Source organism: Saccoglossus kowalevskii, chromosome 13, assembly GCF_978046115.1.
Source record: "Saccoglossus kowalevskii chromosome 13, keSacKowa6.1, whole genome shotgun sequence".
Lineage (NCBI taxonomy): Eukaryota > Metazoa > Hemichordata > Enteropneusta > Harrimaniidae > Saccoglossus > Saccoglossus kowalevskii.
In genome coordinates this window covers 23,519,522-23,541,309 of record NC_140653.1, presented here as the reverse complement: position 1 = coordinate 23,541,309, position 21,788 = coordinate 23,519,522, and the positions used below count along the sequence as shown (strand labels likewise).

General features: G+C 35.6%; 1 protein-coding gene across 1 annotated transcript; it reads right to left on the bottom strand.

Moving 5' to 3' along the window:
* Positions 1 to 1,581: 1,581 nt before the first annotated feature.
* On the bottom strand, positions 1,582 to 21,073 carry LOC100378405 (alpha-methylacyl-CoA racemase-like). The gene is made up of 5 exons (XM_002730848.3): positions 20,625 to 21,073; positions 9,702 to 9,845; positions 8,731 to 8,891; positions 5,943 to 6,135; positions 1,582 to 2,399 (listed from the first exon to the last, which is right to left on the bottom strand). Exons 1-5 carry the CDS (start codon positions 20,890 to 20,892, stop codon positions 1,990 to 1,992), a joined length of 1,176 nt encoding a protein of 391 aa, XP_002730894.2. The 5' UTR covers positions 20,893 to 21,073; the 3' UTR covers positions 1,582 to 1,989.
* Positions 21,074 to 21,788: the final 715 nt, after the last annotated feature.

Below are 21,788 nucleotides of genomic sequence, written 5' to 3'. Positions count from 1 at the left end.
ATAGAGTCCATCACTGACTGTCAGAACAAAGATAGCTGATAGGATGTTCAAACCTTTTTTTTTTTCAAACAAGATATAAATTCAGAACAATTAGTAACTACATCCCCCATTCAATCAACCATTTCAACAAACTACCATAATAGCATAAACTGAAGGGGTATCCACGATGAAACATTTCCATGATCCACTATGTAACGTGTATAATTCTTGGGTTATGTGCAAATGTAGAGTCGCCATGTTACAAAAATTGTAATTGAAGGCCGACTAACCACACGTGCTGTTCAGTTCTATCAACATTACACATGTGGGTAGCTAGTTGCAATAGCCCATCATTTCTAAACTGATTGGTTTGCATTAGAATTTCACTTGCATATCTAAAATTTGGTATTTTAAAAAACTGATTGAAATACAAGCATCACATTCCTTACAAAAAAAAAAATGTGTTTCAAAAATTAGACTTTCAATTCATGGATGATCAAGAAGGCAATCTTGCAGCCGACTAAAAGTTGTAATTGTGGTGTGAAACCTATAAGTTCAGATCTATGCAAGACTCAGAAGTGTGGAGCATTTCATGAAACCGAAAATAATTACTTTCAGTATAAGGTTACCTTTGCGAGTTTATAGGTTTATGGTTACAGTATTACTGATATTATAGTGGCTGGTACTACTTTGATAATTAATTCTAAGATACATTGTCACTGACATAATCTCACTTTTGTGCACAATTACTACCTTGTCCAACTAACTGTGATTGTAGCCTCAAATCTAGTCCCTGTTAGGATAAATTGAATTCTATTCTGTGCGTCTGCACCTGTATCTCAGACATGCCTGAACTACTGTAAATTACTTTATTTTCGCTTCGAAGTAATTTTCGCTGAAGGAATGGTTCAGTGAAAATAAAATACAGCGAATTTACTTGTATTCCTATATTTTACATTCAACTCATCAAAAATCAGTGAAAATAAATTCCATACAAAACACCCAAAAAGTCTTTTCAGCAAAGATTAATTCCAACTATGCTTTACTGAAATCTTTAAGTAACATTTTATTGTATAAATTGCAGGTAATATTTATAAATTCGTCCTTGTTTATATTATTGTGGGTCACACACACACACACAGGCAGGCAAACCAAACAATTAATTGAAATTGAAAAACTAAACATTTAGTACAACGCCACCATTCAGACAAATATTTTATAAAATACTAGTAGTTGCAAGACTCTAAATAAATAAAGTTTTATGAATGTGTAAAACATCACTCCCAGAACATACAATTTGCTCATTTACCTAACAAATATGCTGAAGATAGACACATGACTGGACAGCAGGTATCACTGTGTCATTTTATTTTAGCTGGAATTAATTTTCGCTGAAAAAGCTTTTGGGTTTTTTGTATGGAATTTATTTTCACTCTTTTTTGATGAGTTTAATATGAGACATAGGAAAAAAAGTATATTCGCTGGATTTTATTTTCAATGAAGCATCCCTTCAGCGAAAATAAATTCCAAGCAGAAATAAACTATTCTACAGTATACTGCAAACCAAATAAATTTGTCTCGTATTGCTCATTACTGATGATGTTTACTGCTCTATTAGAATCTCACACACTTTAATACACAAAAGATCTCAGAAAAAAAAATCATAACAAAAGTGTTTACAGGAGATGTGCTTCTAATACTTTATTGTGTTGGTGTGTTCTGTTGTTGGCTGCATACCCTATTCTTATTTTGAGCACAATAAATTGTTTCTCAAAAATTTTTATTTTTTTTAATATAAACGGTTCAAACAGAATTTCAAGCCATTTTTAATAAAGCCAAAATAAATCGAAAAATGTTTTTGGAGATACACTTCTAATAGAGAAATACTTTTGTCATCATTTCATGTGGAATTCTTGATGAAACATATGTTATTGCCATTTTTAAAATTTCTCATCAAAAATATTTGAAAAAAAATAAATTTTGTAAATAAAATAAAAATATATTGTGATATTATAATGATGATGCTAATTTTACAGCAACGATCTCATCTTTTATCAACTGAGAAATCTGCTGTTTACTGTATCCAAGATTGGACAATATTTGCTGTGTGTGTTGGCCAGGAAGAGGAGTTGGCTTCACTGAACTCACACCTGGTGTCTTAGACATCAGAGGTGCTGGTCGAGGTTCCGCTTCTCCAATCTCATTGGTCAGAAACAACTTCCTGTCACGGTTGTGCGAGTGTTGAACTGCTTCCTCCAGTGTAGGAACTGGAGTGACACATGCATCAGTACCATCAAATATTGTACACCACTCATCTTGAGTTTTAGTTGCAAATATTTGGTTAAATTTCTCCTTCATTTCTGGCCATTTATACATTTCCATCTGTCCTGGCAGATCCTCGTCATCCGCTAGCCCCAGACCTACAAGAATAGAGAGTAATTATGAATGCACTGTTCCTTCCAGTGACATGTCTTTGGTGACAACTTTCTGCAATTGACCATTATGTTCTTTTACAATAATACCAGTTTACTTGATACAACAATAAAAGACATTTAAGCCACTAGAGGGCTACCCAATTGTACCACAATAGATGAGCTCTCTTATTGCATGACCTAGATAAATTAGAACTGACTCACGCCTGACCAACTGATTGTGATAGTACATATTTATAAAGTACCCTGTATGCAATATTTGCATAAGGACATAGTGTTGTAATTTAGCTAAAACTTTCAGAGAAATATTTACTGGTGATGCCATAGACATATTTGTTCTATTAGAAGCACATCTCCGATAGAGTTGTATGTACCATATTTCCTCTATTAGAAGCACATCCTCAATAGAGGTGTATAAACCATATTTGTTCTATTAGAAGCACATCTCCGATAGAGTTGTATAAACCATATTTGTTCCATTAGAAGCACATCCCCCAATAGAGATGTATAAACCATATTTGTTCCATTAGAAGCACAGCCCAAATAGAGGTGTATGTACCATATTTGCTCTATTAGAAGCACATCCTCAATAGAGGTGTATAAACCATATTTGTTCTATTAGAAGCACATCTCCGATAGAGTTGTATAAACCATATTTGTTCCATTAGAAGCACATCCCCCAATAGAGATGTATAAACCATATTTGTTCCATTAGAAGCACAGCCCAAATAGAGGTGTATGTACCATATTTGCTCTATTAGAAGCACATCCCCCAATAGAGGTGTATAAACCATATTTGTTCCATTAGAAGCACAGCCCAAATAGAGGTGTATGTACCATATTTGCTCTATTAGAAGCACATCCCCAATAGAGGTGTATAAACCATATTTGTTCCATTAGAAGCACATCCCCCAATAGAGGTGTATAAACCATATTTGTTCCATTAGAAGCACATACCAATATAGGTGCATATACTATATTTGCTCTATTAGAAGCACATCCCCAATAGAGGTGTATAAACCATATTTGTTCCATTAGAAGCACATTCCCCAATAGAGGTGTATAAACCATATTTGTTCCATTAGAAGCACATCCCAATATAGGTGTTTGTACCATATTTGTTCTATTAGAAGCACATACCAATAGAATTGTATGTACCATATTTGTTCCATTAGAAGCACAGCCCCAATAGAGGTGTACGTACCATATTTGCTCTGTTAGAAGCACACCCCAATAGAGGTGTATGTACCATATTTGTTCTATTAGAAGCACAGCCCCAATAGAAGTGTATGTACCATATTTGCTCTATTAGAAGTGCATCACCAATATAGGTGTTTGTATCATATTTGTTCTATTAGAAGCACATCCCCAATAGAGATGTATGTACCATATTTGTTCTATTAGAGGCACATCCCCAACAGATGTGTATGTACCATATTTGCTCTATTAGAAGCACATCCCCAATAGAGGTGTTTGTACCATATTTGTTCTATTAGAAGCACAGCCCCAATAGAAGTGTATGTACCATATTTGCTCTATTAGAAGCACATCCCCGATAGAGGTGTTTGTACCATATTTGTTCTATTAGAAGCACATCCCCAATAGAGATGTATGTACCATATTTGTTCTATTAGAGGTACATCCCCAACAGTTGTGTATGTACCATATTTGCTCTATTAAAGCACACCCCCAATAGAGGTGTATGTACCATATTTGTTCTATTAGAAGCACAGCCCCAATAGAAGTGTATGTACCATATTTGCTCTATTAGAAGCACATCCCCGATAGAGGTGTTTGTACCATATTTGTTCTATTAGAAGCACATCCCCAATAGAGATGTATGTACCATATTTGTTCTATTAGAGGTACATCCCCAACAGTTGTGTATGTACCATATTTGTTCTATTAAAGCACATCCCCAATAGAGGTGTATGTACCATATTTGTTCTATTATAAGCGTATCCCCAACAGAGGTGTATGTATGATATTTGTTCTATTAGAAGCACATCCCAATAGAGGTGTATGTACTATATTAGCTCTATTAGAAGCACATTTCCAATAGAGATGTATGTACCATATTTGTTCTATTAGAAGCACATCCACAACAGATGTGTATGTACGATATTTTTGTTCTATTAGAAGCACATCCCCAATAGAGGTGTATGTACCATATTTGTTCTATTAGAAGCCCATCCCAATAGAGGTGTATGTACTATATTAGCTCTATTAGAAGCACATTTCCAATAGAGATGTATGTACCATATTTTTTCTATTAGAAGCACATCCACAACAGATGTGTATGTACCATATTTGTTCTATTAGAAGCGCATCCCCAACAGAGGTGTATGTACCATATTTGTTCTATTAGAAGCACATCCCCAATAGAATTGTATGTACCATATTTGCTCTATTAGAAGCACATCCCCAATAGAATTGTATGTACCATATTTGTTCTATTATAAGCGCATCCCCAACAGAGGTGTATGTATGATATTTGTTCCATTAGAAGCACATCACCAATAGAGGTGTATGTACCATATTTGTTCTATTAGAGGCGCATCCCCAACAGAGGTGTATGTACGATATTTTTGTTCTATTAGAAGCACATCTCCGATAGAGTTGTATAAACCATATTTGTTCCATTAGAAGCACATCCCCCAATAGAGATGTATAAACCATATTTGTTCCATTAGAAGCACAGCCCAAATAGGTGTATGTACCATATTTGCTCTATTAGAAGCACATCTCCAATAGAGGTGTATGTACCATATTTGCTCTGTTAGAAGCACATCCCAATAGAGGTGTATAAACCATATTTGTTCCATTAGAAGCACATCCCCAATAGAGGTGTATGTACCATATTTGTTCTATTAGAAGCACATCCCCAACAGATGTGTATGTACGATATTTGTTCTATTAGAAGCCCATCCCAATAGAGGTGCATATACTATATTAGCTCTATTAGAAGCACATTTCCGATAGAGATGTATGTACCATAGTATATTCTGTAGTTCCATTTGTCAGCAAATTTTGTTATTGAAAGTATTTCCACACATTGTCCTGGGGCATAGTTTTATCATTATGGTTATTTAAACCCTGGCTAGAATAACATGTCATTCATATTTGTTTGATATGTTCTGTGTGCAAACTTCTTACCACTTCTACTTACTTTTTTGTTTTTATTAACATCAGTTGAAATTTCACTTCTCTTTTTTTTTCATTCATTTGCTATTTATTTTGATGTATGTCAAATGTCAGGAATAATTTTGGAGAAAATTACGAACATGAAACTGAGCCAAAAATGTTTAATAGCTTGTTACAGTAAAGACTGGGCTGAACATTGGCAGTGTTTAGAAAAAAAAATTAGTTGTAGCCTCAAAATGATATCCAGAAAAATAATTTATTTTCTGAAAGTCTTCTGTGCTTCTTGAAATCCAGGCCAGATTATTATTTTGATTTTTGGGATGCAGCGTGTTAGGCCAATGTAAGATCAACTGCTGACAGACAGGCCTATATGTTCATGATACTCACCATTCAGCAACTGAGCATAGAATTGAGGTTCTATCGCACCGACTGCCATGTGTTTATTATCTTTTGTTCTATACGTCTCATAAAAAGGTGCACCGGTATCTAGTAGATTTTGGCCTCTCTCGTTGCTTGGCCATATCGCAAAAGTATTCTTTCCTTGAAATATCCAGCTTCCTATGTAGGCACAGCCATCTACCTTCGAGTGATGACATATAAAATCAATGAATACACTATATTGCAATTGATATGCTACACTTGGGAGTTAACATCAGGAATGGTGAATTTCACTATGTTTTATTGCACATACGGGTAAACAAGCTGAACATTTATGTGGAAGTTAAACATTCTCGATAAGCTTTTAAACATGTTACTATAACAACCTGTAGATCATCTGAAAGTTTAGGTATTGGCTAATGTGTACAGTTAAAATAAAAGTGAAATGTACAAAATCTACTGTCTATTAAAATTATTTATTAATCATATTTTTAATTTCACTTAGAATATATTTTGAATAGCCATAAAAATGGGGAGAGCAGTGATCGTTTTTATGGTTAGAGCTTGGAATACATCCCACATTTTTATTAATTTTGTTTTTAAAAAGCCACCATTTTGTTTTGGGGCTACAAGTCTTATCCATAGTTGGAAGAACACGTGAAACATCTTTAATATGTACCATTCTGTTTTCAGACTAGACTGTAAGACCAGGGTACTGTGAATAGTCACATATGCTTGATAATTACGTTGATATCTCTTATATGCACGTTCTACCCATAAAAACGGTTTCAATAACTACATAACTCTTGTCAAGTTGTTAAGTTTGTAGGATGAATTGTTTTATTAAAATCTTGTTTGACAAGTAGAGACGGAAATATTCACTGTGTTTACTCTTAGCAAATTTGATATTTAAGGGATATTTACAAGGTTTTAAAAAATAATTTTTTATGAGGGAGGGAAACAATACATTCTACTGATAAATATGTATATCTACTGGATTTTAATTTAGCATGTTTTGCTATCAGTAAAAATAAAATAGATACAGTACACGTTTGTCTCAAGGTCTGTCACATTGTATATTCCTAATTTGAATCAACTGAATCAATCAATAATTATGCATATTTTGAAATATTTCAAACAGAAATGAGTGTAGCGCCATCTTGTGGTCAAATCAAATGAAATTATAGCCAGCAATACAGGTAAATTTCACTCATTTGAGACGTGGTGTTTCCACTGTCTTTCTGTCCATGATCATGGCTAGGCCCCTATTGTTATTGTTACCTATTGTATTGTTTTTTATATAAATATCTAAAAATATATATATTTAAAACTCAAATTATAGACTTATTTACTTAATTTTATTTACTCATTTGTTTATATATCACATTTATTTGTATATTACTGCAAAATTTGTATTAGAAGCCGCGGCTTCTATTAAAATTGTAGAATGCAAGAAGGGGATGCCGCTTCTAATAGAGCATCTACACATATGAGAAATGGTGAAATTTTGATTCTTAATTATTCAAAAATAATGGGTGCAACTTCTATTAGGGATGCGGCATCTAATACAGATTTTACGGTATTATATGTATATATGTTTATAGTGAAATAAACTTCATTCATTCATTCATATAGATCAATGGACCTTAAGTAACATAAAATGTCAGATTTGCGAAGTGCATCGTTAGTCATTTTTCAAATGAAAAATAAATGAATGACACATTTGAAAATCGTCTTGACAATAAAACTACAATCGGATTTGAGTAGAATATAGTTATATTGGATATAAATGGTATGACTACAATCTTATGACCTTTAATCCTTTGAATGTCAAAGTCAACTTTCGTCACCTCACACAAAATATATCTGCATCATTACTATAAATACCTACAATGTGGCTGATATTTTTAGCAATAAAATGATGGCATTTGCAGGTGCAGGAGATTATTTTTTCTTGTGAATCACAGAAAATTCAAATCATTCACCCAGAAAAATCTAAAATGTGCAAATTAAGATTATTAAGCACATCTCTGTGGATTATTCTCAAAAAATTACCACATATAAAATGTACCGGTAATAAGTTATTATTGAGATATGTACATTGAATCTTTGATTATAATCATGTAGATTAGATAATTTTTTTTATCATCATCTTTTCCTTGTCTCCTGGTGGAGAATAGGGCCAGCATCTCTCTTTTTTTGATATATGAGGAAAAAACTAAACAAAGCACTGGTAGTCATGTATCAAAATTATCATTATGAAAATTCGAGTAACTACTACATATTAATGTGAATAAACAAACTAATCATATCAATGTGATATCACAATGCACACTTTGCACCAAAATGCATTGAAATCTAACAGGTGGTTTTTAATATATCCAATACTAGGAAAAAAAAAAATTATGTAATTAATATGTAAACATTTTTATCCAAACTAGCAAAAAACAAGTGTGTTTGAATTTTTAGAATGGTCTTATTGTTGAACTAGCCAATTAATATCCATTAAGTAATTCATATGATATTAGTTTATTAATATTCACGGTTTAAACCAAAAACTCATCAGATCTCTGGATTATCACAGAGCATGTACGTACCAAGTGTCATTGATATCCAGTGAGTGGTTTGTGCGAAATACTTGGAGGAGTCTCACACCTACATGCATATCCATGCAAACAGGGTAAACTTAAAGACTCCCTCTTGTGCCTTTGGCGCACACAGTAGTGAAAAACAATTAGGTACAAACATATTATTTCATCAAGAAATAGTTTTACTATTTGTATGGGAATTCTCTTACCATATTGGCATCAATCACTTGTCCATTTCCTGTCCGAGATCTTACAAACAAGGCTAACACGATTCCCAGCACACACATTAATCCTCCGCCAGCAAAGTCTGCCATCAAGTTTAACGGAGCCATGGGATTTTCATTATACCTTCCCAGTCTTGATAACAATCCTACAGTCATACAATAATAATTAAAGCCCTTCTAAAATTGTCAATGATCGCCAAAAAATGAAAGGCAGTGCATGAAACCCCAGACATCCCCCCTCCCACAAGAAAGATAATTTAAATTTTATAAGGAATTGATGAGAATTGATGACACATTGTTTAGTTACATAAATCATTCCCTATACATTATATACAGCACGTTATATACATTCTCGGCAAGTTGATAAGATCCAAACACAACATTTTCTAGGCTTTCCAAATACTTGTTATGATTAATGACCCAAGTTTTAACATATTACCTGTTGAAAACCAACATGGACAAAAAAAAACCTATCGGGGGGAAAAAAAGACATCAGAAGGTGATGTTAATACTCGATTTCAGTCAAAATGTTCTTGTTTGACTAAAAATGCAACCCTAAAAATTACACTTTGCAGTTGAAAGTGCCCTTATGATCCCCTTCCTCCAATAAAGTACATTTTCCATTTTATGGGGAACTGCTACAAATCGAGAACTCCCCCTAAGAGGCTGACCATTTATACAGGGTACTCTTGGATGGGCGAGACTAGAACTATTGTACATATGTTTTTAGCTAGATTTTTTATTCCCAATGTATCAATGTTTTCTGTAATTTTCCCCATTAATTCTTTTGCTTCAAATTTTCTCTGTGTAGATTATTTTAAACACTCCCCCAATCACCATCACCACCACATTTCTAATGGTCAACCCTAATAACACATAACATATTGTTCCCTTATTTTGGCTCAGAGTAGAAAATATTACGATTTTTTTTAGTCTTCTTTCGTAAAACACCATACCAGACATTGCTAGATAATTGATATCATGTCCAGCCATCTGTGAATATTTTCCAGATTGACCAAATCCAGTTAATCTGGCATAGATTAACCCAGGATTATGCTTCAATAAAACCGTTGGTCCAAGTCCTAATTTCTCCATCACACCTAAAAAAAAACAAATTTCAATTTACAAAAAGTCTTTAACTATATCACATGATTTCACAAAGTCAATGCCAAAATCAAATATTTGACCTTGGTAAAACACACACGGTAGATTCCATTGGAGGCATCTCTAAAACATGTGTCCAATCAGAATTCTCCTTACAACTGACAATGGAAATAAAACACAATGGCGGATGTCAAATACCAAAGAGTATACACTTAAATAAACACAGTGGTGAATGGAATAAATGGATCTAAGCTGGTGAAGACATTAAAATGTAGGAGGTGCAGTTCAGATTCATAAAATACAGTATATAATTTCATTTTGAGCTGTGTTTTTATTGCATGAAATATAATACTTCACATTGATTGAGTAAAACTAACAGGACATGCATGGGGAATATAATCTTAATCTGAAATCTGAAAATAAAACCAGCTCTAATAATATAACCCAATGAAAAAACATAGTATATAAATACAACCTTTTTTTAATGAGGAAATGATTGCGTTATTCTAAATTAGTCAATTAAAAACAAAATATTATTAATTTCTCATAGTTTGCGAATAAAATAACATTGTTGCTAAGTGTTTATGTTTCTGTTGTTGCTATGCACTAAAATAGGAAAGTCAAATTTATGTAATAACTGGAAAGATCACGTCTGATTTTGTATAATCAGCTCCCCTCCCACCATATCAAAATTAAGTTCAGCTTTGATTACCTGTGGTGTAATAAAAGCGACATCCCCATCATCAGCAGATCAAGTGATGAAACTATTACTGAATACTGACTTTGACTCTATACCCTAGGGGTGTGTATGGCACATACTCAGTTGGGATCTTGAGTTAAAACCCACTGGCCATGATTAATTCTATAGTGAATGCAACTTTAGGGAACCATGATGGTCAAAAACCCGGGCCAAAGACACTTGTGTTCAACAGGGTCTGGTTGGTGCTGGGATAGCATATTAAATTGTGTAAAAGACATTGTTCACATGATATTTGAATGCATGCCACCGCATTTTACAGGATTAGTCAATCAAAGTCTACCAAGTCATGAAGTTGACAATATGTGCATAAATTATTTTGATAAGCTACGAAGTGAAAACTAGAAACTGATATCTACATTTCATATGGTCGCTACTTTAGTAAAGAATCCTTAGACATATTGGCTATCCATTTTAAGTAGAACGATGACATACAAAAATAGTTATGCAATCATTCTATATTTGTAAGCCACACACAGAAATCATCAAACAAGGACCATATACACCAAATATATGGCTTCATGTATTGAATGTAGTGATAACTTTGTGCATGACTTCCGCGCAAACCAATGGTGTCATCGGTTGCCAAGTCGTACGACAGTCATTTTGAACGTGATCAAGGTGACTGACTCGTAGTTGATTTTTGAGAGCTTTTCTCGCTGTCAATTTTGATTATTTTTTACTGACATTGATAGAACGTTTCATATTAGAGTGATTTTGTATATTTATGATGAAATCAGAAATATTAGTTGCATTTTAGCTGATATTTATACCCACTGAAAACGTAAACAACTCGTCAGCTCGTCATGAAAACAAAGCAGACAGCGCTGGGCATTTATGTTCACTTTTTCGAAAGTACTCACCAGCTATTATAGTTTAAACATTTCAGAATGGCCATTCCCGCGAAGAGACATGTATTTAGATGGATGGTAACGCATGACATTGATCTGCTGAAAGAGGTTCCGGCAAACAGGCCTGGGACCTCAGCAGAGTGGATGGAAATAGCGAGAGCTCTGTCAAATGTCTGGGAACTAAATACTAATTCAGATTCCGGACGTGAAATGACATAACAAATTTTATGGGATAGTTATGGTTGCCCAATGAAATACAGGTTGACATGGTTCTGTTTCAGTTACGTTCCCGTCGTGGGTGCTTGTACTTAATCGTTTTCTGACACCCGAGAACAAAATGCAAACGAAATTAGAACAACACGTTATGTTCCCTCTATATACGCAAATCTTAAACTCTCTAGTTTCCTTCTGTACAGTCAGTTCCACTATTATTATTATTATTATGATATGCACCCCATTAATGCTACAATTAGGTACAATGCTAAATATATCTCATTACCAATTCAGATTTATACAAATATCGCACACAATTTCATGAGACAAATTTTCAACAAATTTTGCAAGTTAGTTTAAATAAAAAAAAATTCTTCATGAATACCATAAAATCCTGAAATTTCGAACATTTCTAGCAATGAAAATGAAATGGTTTACAATACCTACGCACGATGGCAGTAATATCTCATTACCCATTCAAATTTATGCAAACATTTGGAATACATAATAATTTCACAACAAATGAAATACCTGATTAAATGCATGCAGATGACTGACAATGTTTACATCAGCACCATATTCATTCAACCGATGATCAATAATCAATAATGATGAGATATTAGGGATGACGTCAAAAGATCGATGTCGGATAAAAAACTTAATTCCTTTAGTTTTTTTCCAAACACCCCTACCCCCCCCACTGAAACTTAATTGATAAATATTGGTCATGGCCTCAGACTACATTCACCATTAAATACAAATTGATAATCGAACAGTAGTATTGCATAGCAGTTGGTTGTCAGGTGGGTGTAAAAAGATTTTACAAATGCACCTCATTTGACGCACAGATTTACACTCGAACCAAACCATTTTTCTGTTTTTTTCCCTTTTCGGTTATTTCTGTCCATGATTGGGTAGAAAAAAACGAACTTCATTAAAAAATAAAATCGTTTTTGTTGGATGGAAACTTTGAGGTCAAAACCCCCACCCCCAAACTAAAGGAAATAAGTTTTTTATCCGATATCGATCTTTTGACGTCGTCTCTTACTAGCATGATAGCTAGGCCATAGTAATGTATCTAAATACTGCATAGACTTTAGCATGATAGCTAGGCCATAGTAATGTATCTAAATACTGCATAGACTAGCATGATAGCTAGGCCATAGTAATGTATCTAAATACTGCATAGACTCTAGCATGATAGCTAGGCCATAGTAATGTATCTAAATACTGCATAGACTCTAGCATGATAGCTAGGCCATAGTAATGTATCTAAATACTGCATAGACTCTAGCATGATAGCTAGGCCATAGTAATGTATCTAAATACTGCATAGACTCTAGCATGATAGCTAGGCCATAGTAATGTATCTAAATACTGCATAGACTCTAGCATGATAGCTAGGCCATAGTAATGTATCTAAATACTGCATAGACTCTAGCATGATAGCTAGGCCATAGTAATGTATCTAAATACTGCATAGACTCTAGCATGATAGCTAGGCCATAGTAATGTATCTAAATACTGCATAGACTCTAGCATGATAGCTAGGCCACAGTAATGTATCTAAATACTGCATAGACTCTATCATGATAGCTAGGCCATAGTAATGTATCTAAATACTGCATAGACTCTAGCATGATAGCTAGGCCATAGTAATGTATCTAAATACTGCATAGACTCTAGCATGATAGCTAGGCCATAGTAATGTATCTAAATACTGCATAGACTCTAGCATGATAGCTAGGCCATAGTAATGTATCTAAATACTGCATAGACTCTAGCATGATAGCTAGGCCATAGTAATGTATCTAAATACTGCATAGACTCTAGCATGATAGCTAGGCCATAGTAATGTATCTAAATACTGCATAGACTCTAGCATGATAGCTAGGCCATAGTAATGTATCTAAATACTGCATAGACTCTAGCATGATAGCTAGGCCATAGTAATGTATCTAAATACTGCATAGACTCTAGCATGATAGCTAGGCCATAGTAATGTATCTAAATACTGCATAGACTCTAGTTTGAATATGTTCACTTTAACCTTTTCACTAACAGACTTTCTTGCCCAAATTTTTCTAGACTTTTTTTTTATATAATCTTTAATATTTCTGGCAATGAACCCGAATTTTGGAACCAACAGACAAAATTTTAGTCAATTGTCAGTTTTTACTCATCAAAATTAAAAAATTTGCTATTTCTGTCTCAACCTTCTGATGGAAAGTACAGACTATAGACAGGACTATTTTGTGAAATTGTGATGAAAAATGGAACCCGTGGTGAAAAAAACGAAAACAGAACAGTAACTGCATGATTTGACAGTGATATTAAAATATTTTACCAAGATTTAATAATACAGGAAATGTAGGCACATACGTCTATGTATATATTGTTTCCATGGTATTATTACCAGAATAAACTGATATCTCCCTAATAGTTTTTATTGCATCATTGCTTTTTATCCGTAGCAAAGTTGCCAGTGGTGTTACTTATGACTTCAGCATTTGATATCCAAACTACTAGTAGTTGACGCCTGGACACAACCATTTTCACAAGGGGGTGTTTGTTGTAAAACAATTTAAAAATAAAATCATATACAATACACATTTTCCATTTTTCCCATGTTACCATTATGTCATGTTGAGAAAGAAAATCCACATGTTGACTGAATACTATGAGATACTGTTTGAAGTGTCTTGTCCCTATTCGAATTGCATGACCTGTATATTAACATACTGGTGCTAAGTTTCCATGGAAATCTGGCGCTGTTTTGTCACAGAAACAAGGTGATAAAACTGTTGTACTTGGGTATTCTAGTAGAAGTTTAAAACCTAATGAACGCAATATGCAGAACTACTCCAGTATGAAATTAGAGTTGCTTGCATTAAAGTGGGCAATCACTGAAAAATACAGAGATCTTCTTATTGGAGCTGAATTTGTAGTCTATACTGATAACAATCCATTAAGCTATTTCCTGACAACAGCGAAACTAGGTGCCACCGAAACTAGATGGGCAGCTGACCTTGCACAGTTCAATTTCACAGTAAAATATAGGTCCGGCAAGAGCAATGGAAATGCAGATGCTCTTAGTAGAAAAACTAGTCATGGGGATGATTGTTTATCTGTTACATTGGAGGAAATCAGAAGTGAACGTTTTGCTGAAAACGCTCTTGATACTCCTGTTTCCACTGTTCTTGAAGACTCCATCTTGTAAACTTCTGTTTGCAAACACTTTTCGTTTGCTGTCTGCAATTTCACCCAGTTTCAATCTTTATCAGTCTCTAGAAGTTTGAAAACCATTTCATGATTTTCTGAGCTCGAGCTGTGTGAATGGCAACCTGAAGCTGAGGAGAGCACTGTATCTCACTCAATTTAAAGTTGTTCTAGTCAGGGTTTCTTTTTTTGTTTTGTTTTGTTTTTGTTTTATGTTATCTTAACCATAGTATGAACTTGGAATAAAAGAACGCAGTGAATGACATACATGCGTGTCTCTATGTGTGTCTATCTGCACGTTACATTTTGGCGTAGTCGGCAGGATCCAAGTGCGACTTCTACATGGTTTAAACCCTGACTTGAAGAGAGAATTAAGGCCAAGTTGAAAGTGTGTTTCCTGGGTGGTGTGCTACATTTCACCTGAACTGTGCTACTGTGTTCTCATAGAAGACACTGATGTTCAACCTGGGCTGATGACACATCATCAAGGATGAAAAGACAAGTTTGTGTGAACTCTTTCAAATAGACTCTTTTATTGAAGTTTGTTTGACAATAATTGTTTGAATGTTTATTTTGTACTTGTGTATTTCACAGAATTTTCACAGTGTTTGTTTTTAGTAGATCGCTGCTGTGTATGTTTTTACACGTGGTGCACTGTAAAATTTTACTTGAAGCTGTTATTGTGTGAATGTAGTATAGTAGTATAGGATCCCTTACTGTGTGATAATCTGTTATTAAGGTCACACTGTATGTATTTAGTACTTGAGTGTAGATTATTTTAGTTTAATGCTATTTGTGTACTGCTGGTTCACAATTTCTTTTTGCTGTATATCCTACTATCATGTCTGATACAGAGCAAGCTGCTACTGAGGCTGATGTCCAAGGGATGTTGCAGAGAATTAAAGCATTGGAGTTGACTGTTACACAAAAAGATGAGGAAGTGGCTGCAGCATGGGCAGATGCTGAAGCATCTAGTATGGAGGTAAAGCGTCTGATTGCTTTGGAACGAGAGACATCTAAGGTCAGTGCAGACTCTAGTACTGGTATGGGAAAGGTGGTGTACATGTCTCCGAGTAGGAAACTTGACAGGTTTCATGACAAGCCTGAAAAAGCCAGTGATCTGTCAGTAGAGGACTGGATTGAAGATGCCCAAGCAGTTATATCCTCCAGAAGACTAGATGTGAGTGAACAGGCTGCATTTCTCATTGAACATCTTGTTGGTAAGGCCAGACGTGAGATACTTGGTCGTGGAGATGCCGTCAAAAGTGATCCAAGTAAGATATTTGCAATACTTATAAGAGTGTTTGGTGACGGTGATAGTTTACCCCAGCTACAGCAACAGTTCTTTGCATATACACAGTCTGATGGAGAAGACATCATTTCATGTTCCTTGCAGTTAGTTTGTTTGTATGACAGAATCGTACAACTAGATTCGTCATTCAAACCAGGTAGAGAAAGTCAGTTAAAAAGTCGTTTAGCTGAAGCTGTTCGAGATGACAGTTTGCGAATGGAGTTACGAAGACTGAATGCAGATCAGCCAGAACTTAGTTTTTTCGATGCTTGCGACCAGGTTATCAAATTGATGGGTCAAAGGGGCAAATCTTTGAAAGCAAAACGTGAAGCTGCTGTTCGTGAGGTATTAAGCGACCAATCTAAAAGTGATGGAGAAGTTGCAGCACTGGCTCAACAGGTGTCTATGCTTTCAAAACAAGTTGATACCCTCACATCAATGGTACAGAAATTTGTGAAACCTGAGAATCGTTCACCTGTGTCAACTGACAATAAACCTCGATGTTGGACATGTAACTCACCAGATCATCTAAACCGAGACTGCCCTAAGAGAAAGTCCAAACCAAAGCCTAAACCCCAAGATTTAAACTAAACCAGCCTGCTGCAGAGAGCCGTGTGGTAGGTGAGACTAGGATTAATGGAGGCTCATTTATACATAGCGTGGTGGGAGATTGTCCAGAAGCTGTTCTAAAGTTGGGAGGTACAGATGGTGTGTGTGTACTTGACACCGGTGCCCAGGTCTCAACAGTAACGGAGCAGTTTTTTAGAGAATATCTTGTTAAATCAGAGTTAATAGATGTTGCATCATTTATTAAGTTAACTGGTTCTCAGGGCCTTGATATACCCTACCTTGGTTATGTGGAGCTGTCTATTACTATTTGTAATCATACATTTAATAATTTGGGTTTCTTAGTTGTGCGTGACCCAACCAATACTCTTGTTGAGTCACGAAAGAAAAGAGTACCTGGTGTTATAGGGTCCAATGTTTTTAGGGATATAAGAAATGAATTGGTAGGGCAGTATGGTGATAACTTTAGAGAGAAAATACAAACTGGGCTTAGTGTGAATGAGATTAACTTTCTTTATATACTAGAAGCTTACAAGCCAACGTTTGTAAACAATGAAGAAGTGTTTGCAGTTTCAGTGGAGAACAGACCTGTGAGAATTGCTGGGAAGAAACCTGTATTTATTCCTGCTCGTTCTATACGTGTAATTGATGGATCTCTCAGACCTGCCCCCATTGGACAGACATACAATGTGTTGTTGGAGCGAAATGAAGTTCATGTTGCAGAGTTGCAGAGTGGAGTGGCCATTGGTGCAACATATGTGACTGTGACTGATACTGGTAGGGTGCCTATGCAAATTGCAAATTTCAGTGATCGTGATGTTTATTTAACCCCTCGCACCCCAGTGGGAGTGGCTAAGTCTGTTTCTTTAGAGCCAACTATTAGGTTTCATGCTGTGAATGTAAATGAAGTACAAGTGACAGAAGCACCAGGCAGTGATGTCACAGCTCCTGAAGTACAAGACCTTATCTCAAGAATGAATGTTGGTGATGTTAGTCAAGTCCAGAAGAACAAGTTAAATATGCTGATTGATAAATATCAGAACACATTTAGTAAGGATGAGGATGATATTGGATTTTGTGATTTAGTACAGCATCGAATAATTACCACTGATGATAAGCCTGTTAAAGTACCACATCGTAGAGTCCCACCACATCACTGGGATGAGGTGAGGGAGTACTTACAGAAATCTTTAGAGAGAGGTGTTATTAGAGAGTCGTCTAGCCCTTATGCATCACCAATAGTTTTAGTAAAAAAGAAGGATGGTAAGCTGAGGTTATGCGTGGATTATCGCTCCTTGAATATGAAGACTCACAAAGATGCGTATCCTTTACCTAGGATAGAGGAAGCTTTAGAAGTACTTGGAGGCGCCAAATATTTCTGTAGCCTGGATTTGGCACATGGTTTTAATCAACTTCCGGTTGCTGAGGAGGACATTGAGAAGACTGCATTCCGTACAGGTACAGGAGGTCTTTTTGAGTATACCAAAATGCCATTTGGTCTATGTAATGCTCCTGCCACCTTTATGAGGTTGATGGACAAAGTATTTGGTGATATCAATTTTCAGACTCTTCTTGTGTATCTTGATGACATTTTAGTTTTTGGTTCTACTTTTGAAGAAACTCTATCGAGACTCGATATAGTACTTTCTCGTTTGACTAAGCTCAATCTCAAGGTAAAGCCTGAAAAGTGTCATTTATTTCACACTAAAGTACGCTATCTGGGTCATGTGGTGTCTGGTAATGGTGTTTCCCCAGATCCGGAGAAAGTGCGTGCAGTTCAAGAGTGGCCTCGGCCAAAATCAGAACGTGAACTACGTGGGTTTCTTGGATTGTCTGGGTATTACAGGAGGTTTATTCCAGAATATGCTAAAGTGGCTGCCCCACTCCACAGCTTACTAAAGAAGCCTGATGATGTCATAGGGAAGTCAAAGAAAGGGAGGAAGAAAAGAGTTACTACCAATAAGGGGTGGTCATGTGATGTCAATGAATGTTGGAACCAATCTTGTGAAGAATCATTTATGGCACTGACAAATGCACTGACATCCCCTCCAGTCTTGGGCTATCCTAATTTCAAACAGCCCTTTATCTTAGAAACTGATGCTAGTTTTTTAGGGTTGGGCGCTGTTTTGTCACAGAAACAAGGTGATAAAACTGTTGTACTTGGGTATTCTAGTAGAAGTTTAAAACCTAATGAACGCAATATGCAGAACTACTCCAGTATGAAATTAGAGTTGCTTGCATTAAAGTGGGCAATCACTGAAAAATACAGAGATCTTCTTATTGGAGCTGAATTTGTAGTCTATACTGATAACAATCCATTAAGCTATTTCCTGACAACAGCGAAACTAGGTGCCACCGAAACTAGATGGGCAGCTGACCTTGCACAGTTCAATTTCACAGTAAAATATAGGTCCGGCAAGAGCAATGGAAATGCAGATGCTCTTAGTAGAAAAACTAGTCATGGGGATGATTGTTTATCTGTTACATTGGAGGAAATCAGAAGTGAACGTTTTGCTGAAAACGCTCTTGATACTCCTGTTTCCACTGTTCTTGAAGACTCCATCTTGTAAACTTCTGTTTGCAAACACTTTTCGTTTGCTGTCTGCAATTTCACCCAGTTTCAATCTTTATCAGTCTCTAGAAGTTTGAAAACCATTTCATGATTTTCTGAGCTCGAGCTGTGTGAATGGCAACCTGAAGCTGAGGAGAGCACTGTATCTCACTCAATTTAAAGTTGTTCTAGTCAGGGTTTCTTTTTTTGTTTTGTTTTGTTTTTGTTTTATGTTATCTTAACCATAGTATGAACTTGGAATAAAAGAACGCAGTGAATGACATACATGCGTGTCTCTATGTGTGTCTATCTGCACGTTACATTTGATTTCAACAAAATCTGCATTGTTCAGTTTCAGGTTGGATTTTAGGGGGGATTAAATCACAATATCTACACAGATCGACCAAATTATAGCGTAATTATAGCACAGCTACTCTAGTTGATAGACCCATATGTGAGTTATGGCAGGACATAGCGGGTTTCTAGTATTGCCAATTACATTTTACAAACAGGATTACAAACTAGAGTGAGAACCGCTCAGATGCAAACCAGTGAGTGGACAAAATCCATCCAAACAAATATGATGTACAACTTCAAAATTTAGTCACATTTTGAGCGGAAGAATTGTGTGGAATACAAAAATGTAGACTAAATTAATCCAAAGAATGTTCTACATGTGAACACAGTGAATTAATATTACATTACAAACTTCAGATTGCAGATTTGAGCACCTTGTCAAACATAGCGGAACTTTCGATATGCAAATAATTGTTTAGTTTTAAACCGTTGCAGGTAAAACAAACATTGCTGGCAACTAATTTGCTAGGGATATTGAAAACATTCCAAGGGACAATGATACGAAAATAGCGGTTTTCATCACAGACGCTGGGAACAGTTCTTGGATCATAAAAAGTACCTAAAGTAGGGTTGGTATACTTAGTCAGATGCCAGTACACGACCACTCAGTGTACCAGTGACTGACTAAGTATTCTGACCTGACACTTTAGGTCCCTTTTATTATCCAAGAAACGTTCTGAGCACCTGTGGTTTTCATGACCAGTTCAGCACACTCTGTAAATGAGAATTTAAAGATTACATATTTACAAATTTCTGATAACTGCAGCTTTATTGGTTGAAATTTCCGGTGATTTTTAGAATTAATTCATATTTTCATATTTATTAAAAATTCAACAAACTCACACCACGAAATTGAGGATATTTATGTTTAACCATAACTTGAAAGCGTCATGGTTTTCTAAGGTCTATACGATTAAATTATGCACCTACAAAAGCATATACGCGTAAATAATATTAGGTTTTATTCACCTGGTCTGAAAGGCTCAATCAACACGTCCGAGGCCAGGCACAGCTTCTTGGCAATCTTCAAACCTTCTGAGCTCTTCAAATCGAGAACGATGGACCGTTTCCCTCTCGACAACAACGGACGAGATGTAACTTCCATATTACCAGTTCGTTCTATTTTAATAACATCGGCCCCATAATCAGCTAAAATCATTCCAGCGAACGGCCCTGGGGCAAGGCCTCCAAACTCGATAACTTTTACATCCGACAAGATCATCTGCGCGTGGTTCATCTTGTGAAGAAATTTCTCGTCGGTTTTTACCAAAACTTCAAGTCGATGTTGCGGGTCCTAGACGACATGTACATGCGCTTTATCAGTTGAAAGCGTGACCTTTGATTCGTCCGTCGTATCATCCTGTGTCACTGGGTGCTGCTGATGTACGGAACACTCCATCACAATAATAAGAATTGACCCCATTGACCAACAACACCATAATTAGGGTCAGAGTTCATAATGGATCTTCGGAACCATACGTATTTTCTTTCTTTCTTTCTAAGTCTTGTTGTTGTTGTTGTTGTTGTTGTTGTTGTTGTTGTTGTTGTTGTTGTTGCATGTTGTTGTTGTTCTTTTTAAAAATTAAGAGATTAAAAAAAAACATGAAAATAGCAAAAATAGGTAATAATGGAATGATCGCGAAAAAAACAGGTACGCTCAAATCCTTTTCAATACAGCATGTGTATTCACAAGCGCCACTATACAAGATATACATACATGCTTTCGTTTTTATTTATTCTTAACTTTACCAAACGCGTTCAGCATAAAGTTACAATTACTGTTACATAGAAAACGTGTGACTTGCATGCATAACACATCGGAAATGTTGTTATTTTTTGACCAATTTTTCAGAAACCATTTTAAAGTTTTATCTCACTATACAATCTAGTTACACTCGCTGTGTAAGTTCGAACACAGTGATGATAATAATCATAGTAGATTGTCTCAGTTCGTAACAAATGACCGCCCAATTTGTTATTTACAGCTGTCGAGCTTCTACTGCCTCTTTCTGAGTAATATTTCATTGAACTTGGAATAATATGTATCATGTGCATACAACAAATAATAACACAATGTGAAAATGGATGACACGTGACACCAATGTCTTGGAACACATTTTGCAAAGTAATTTC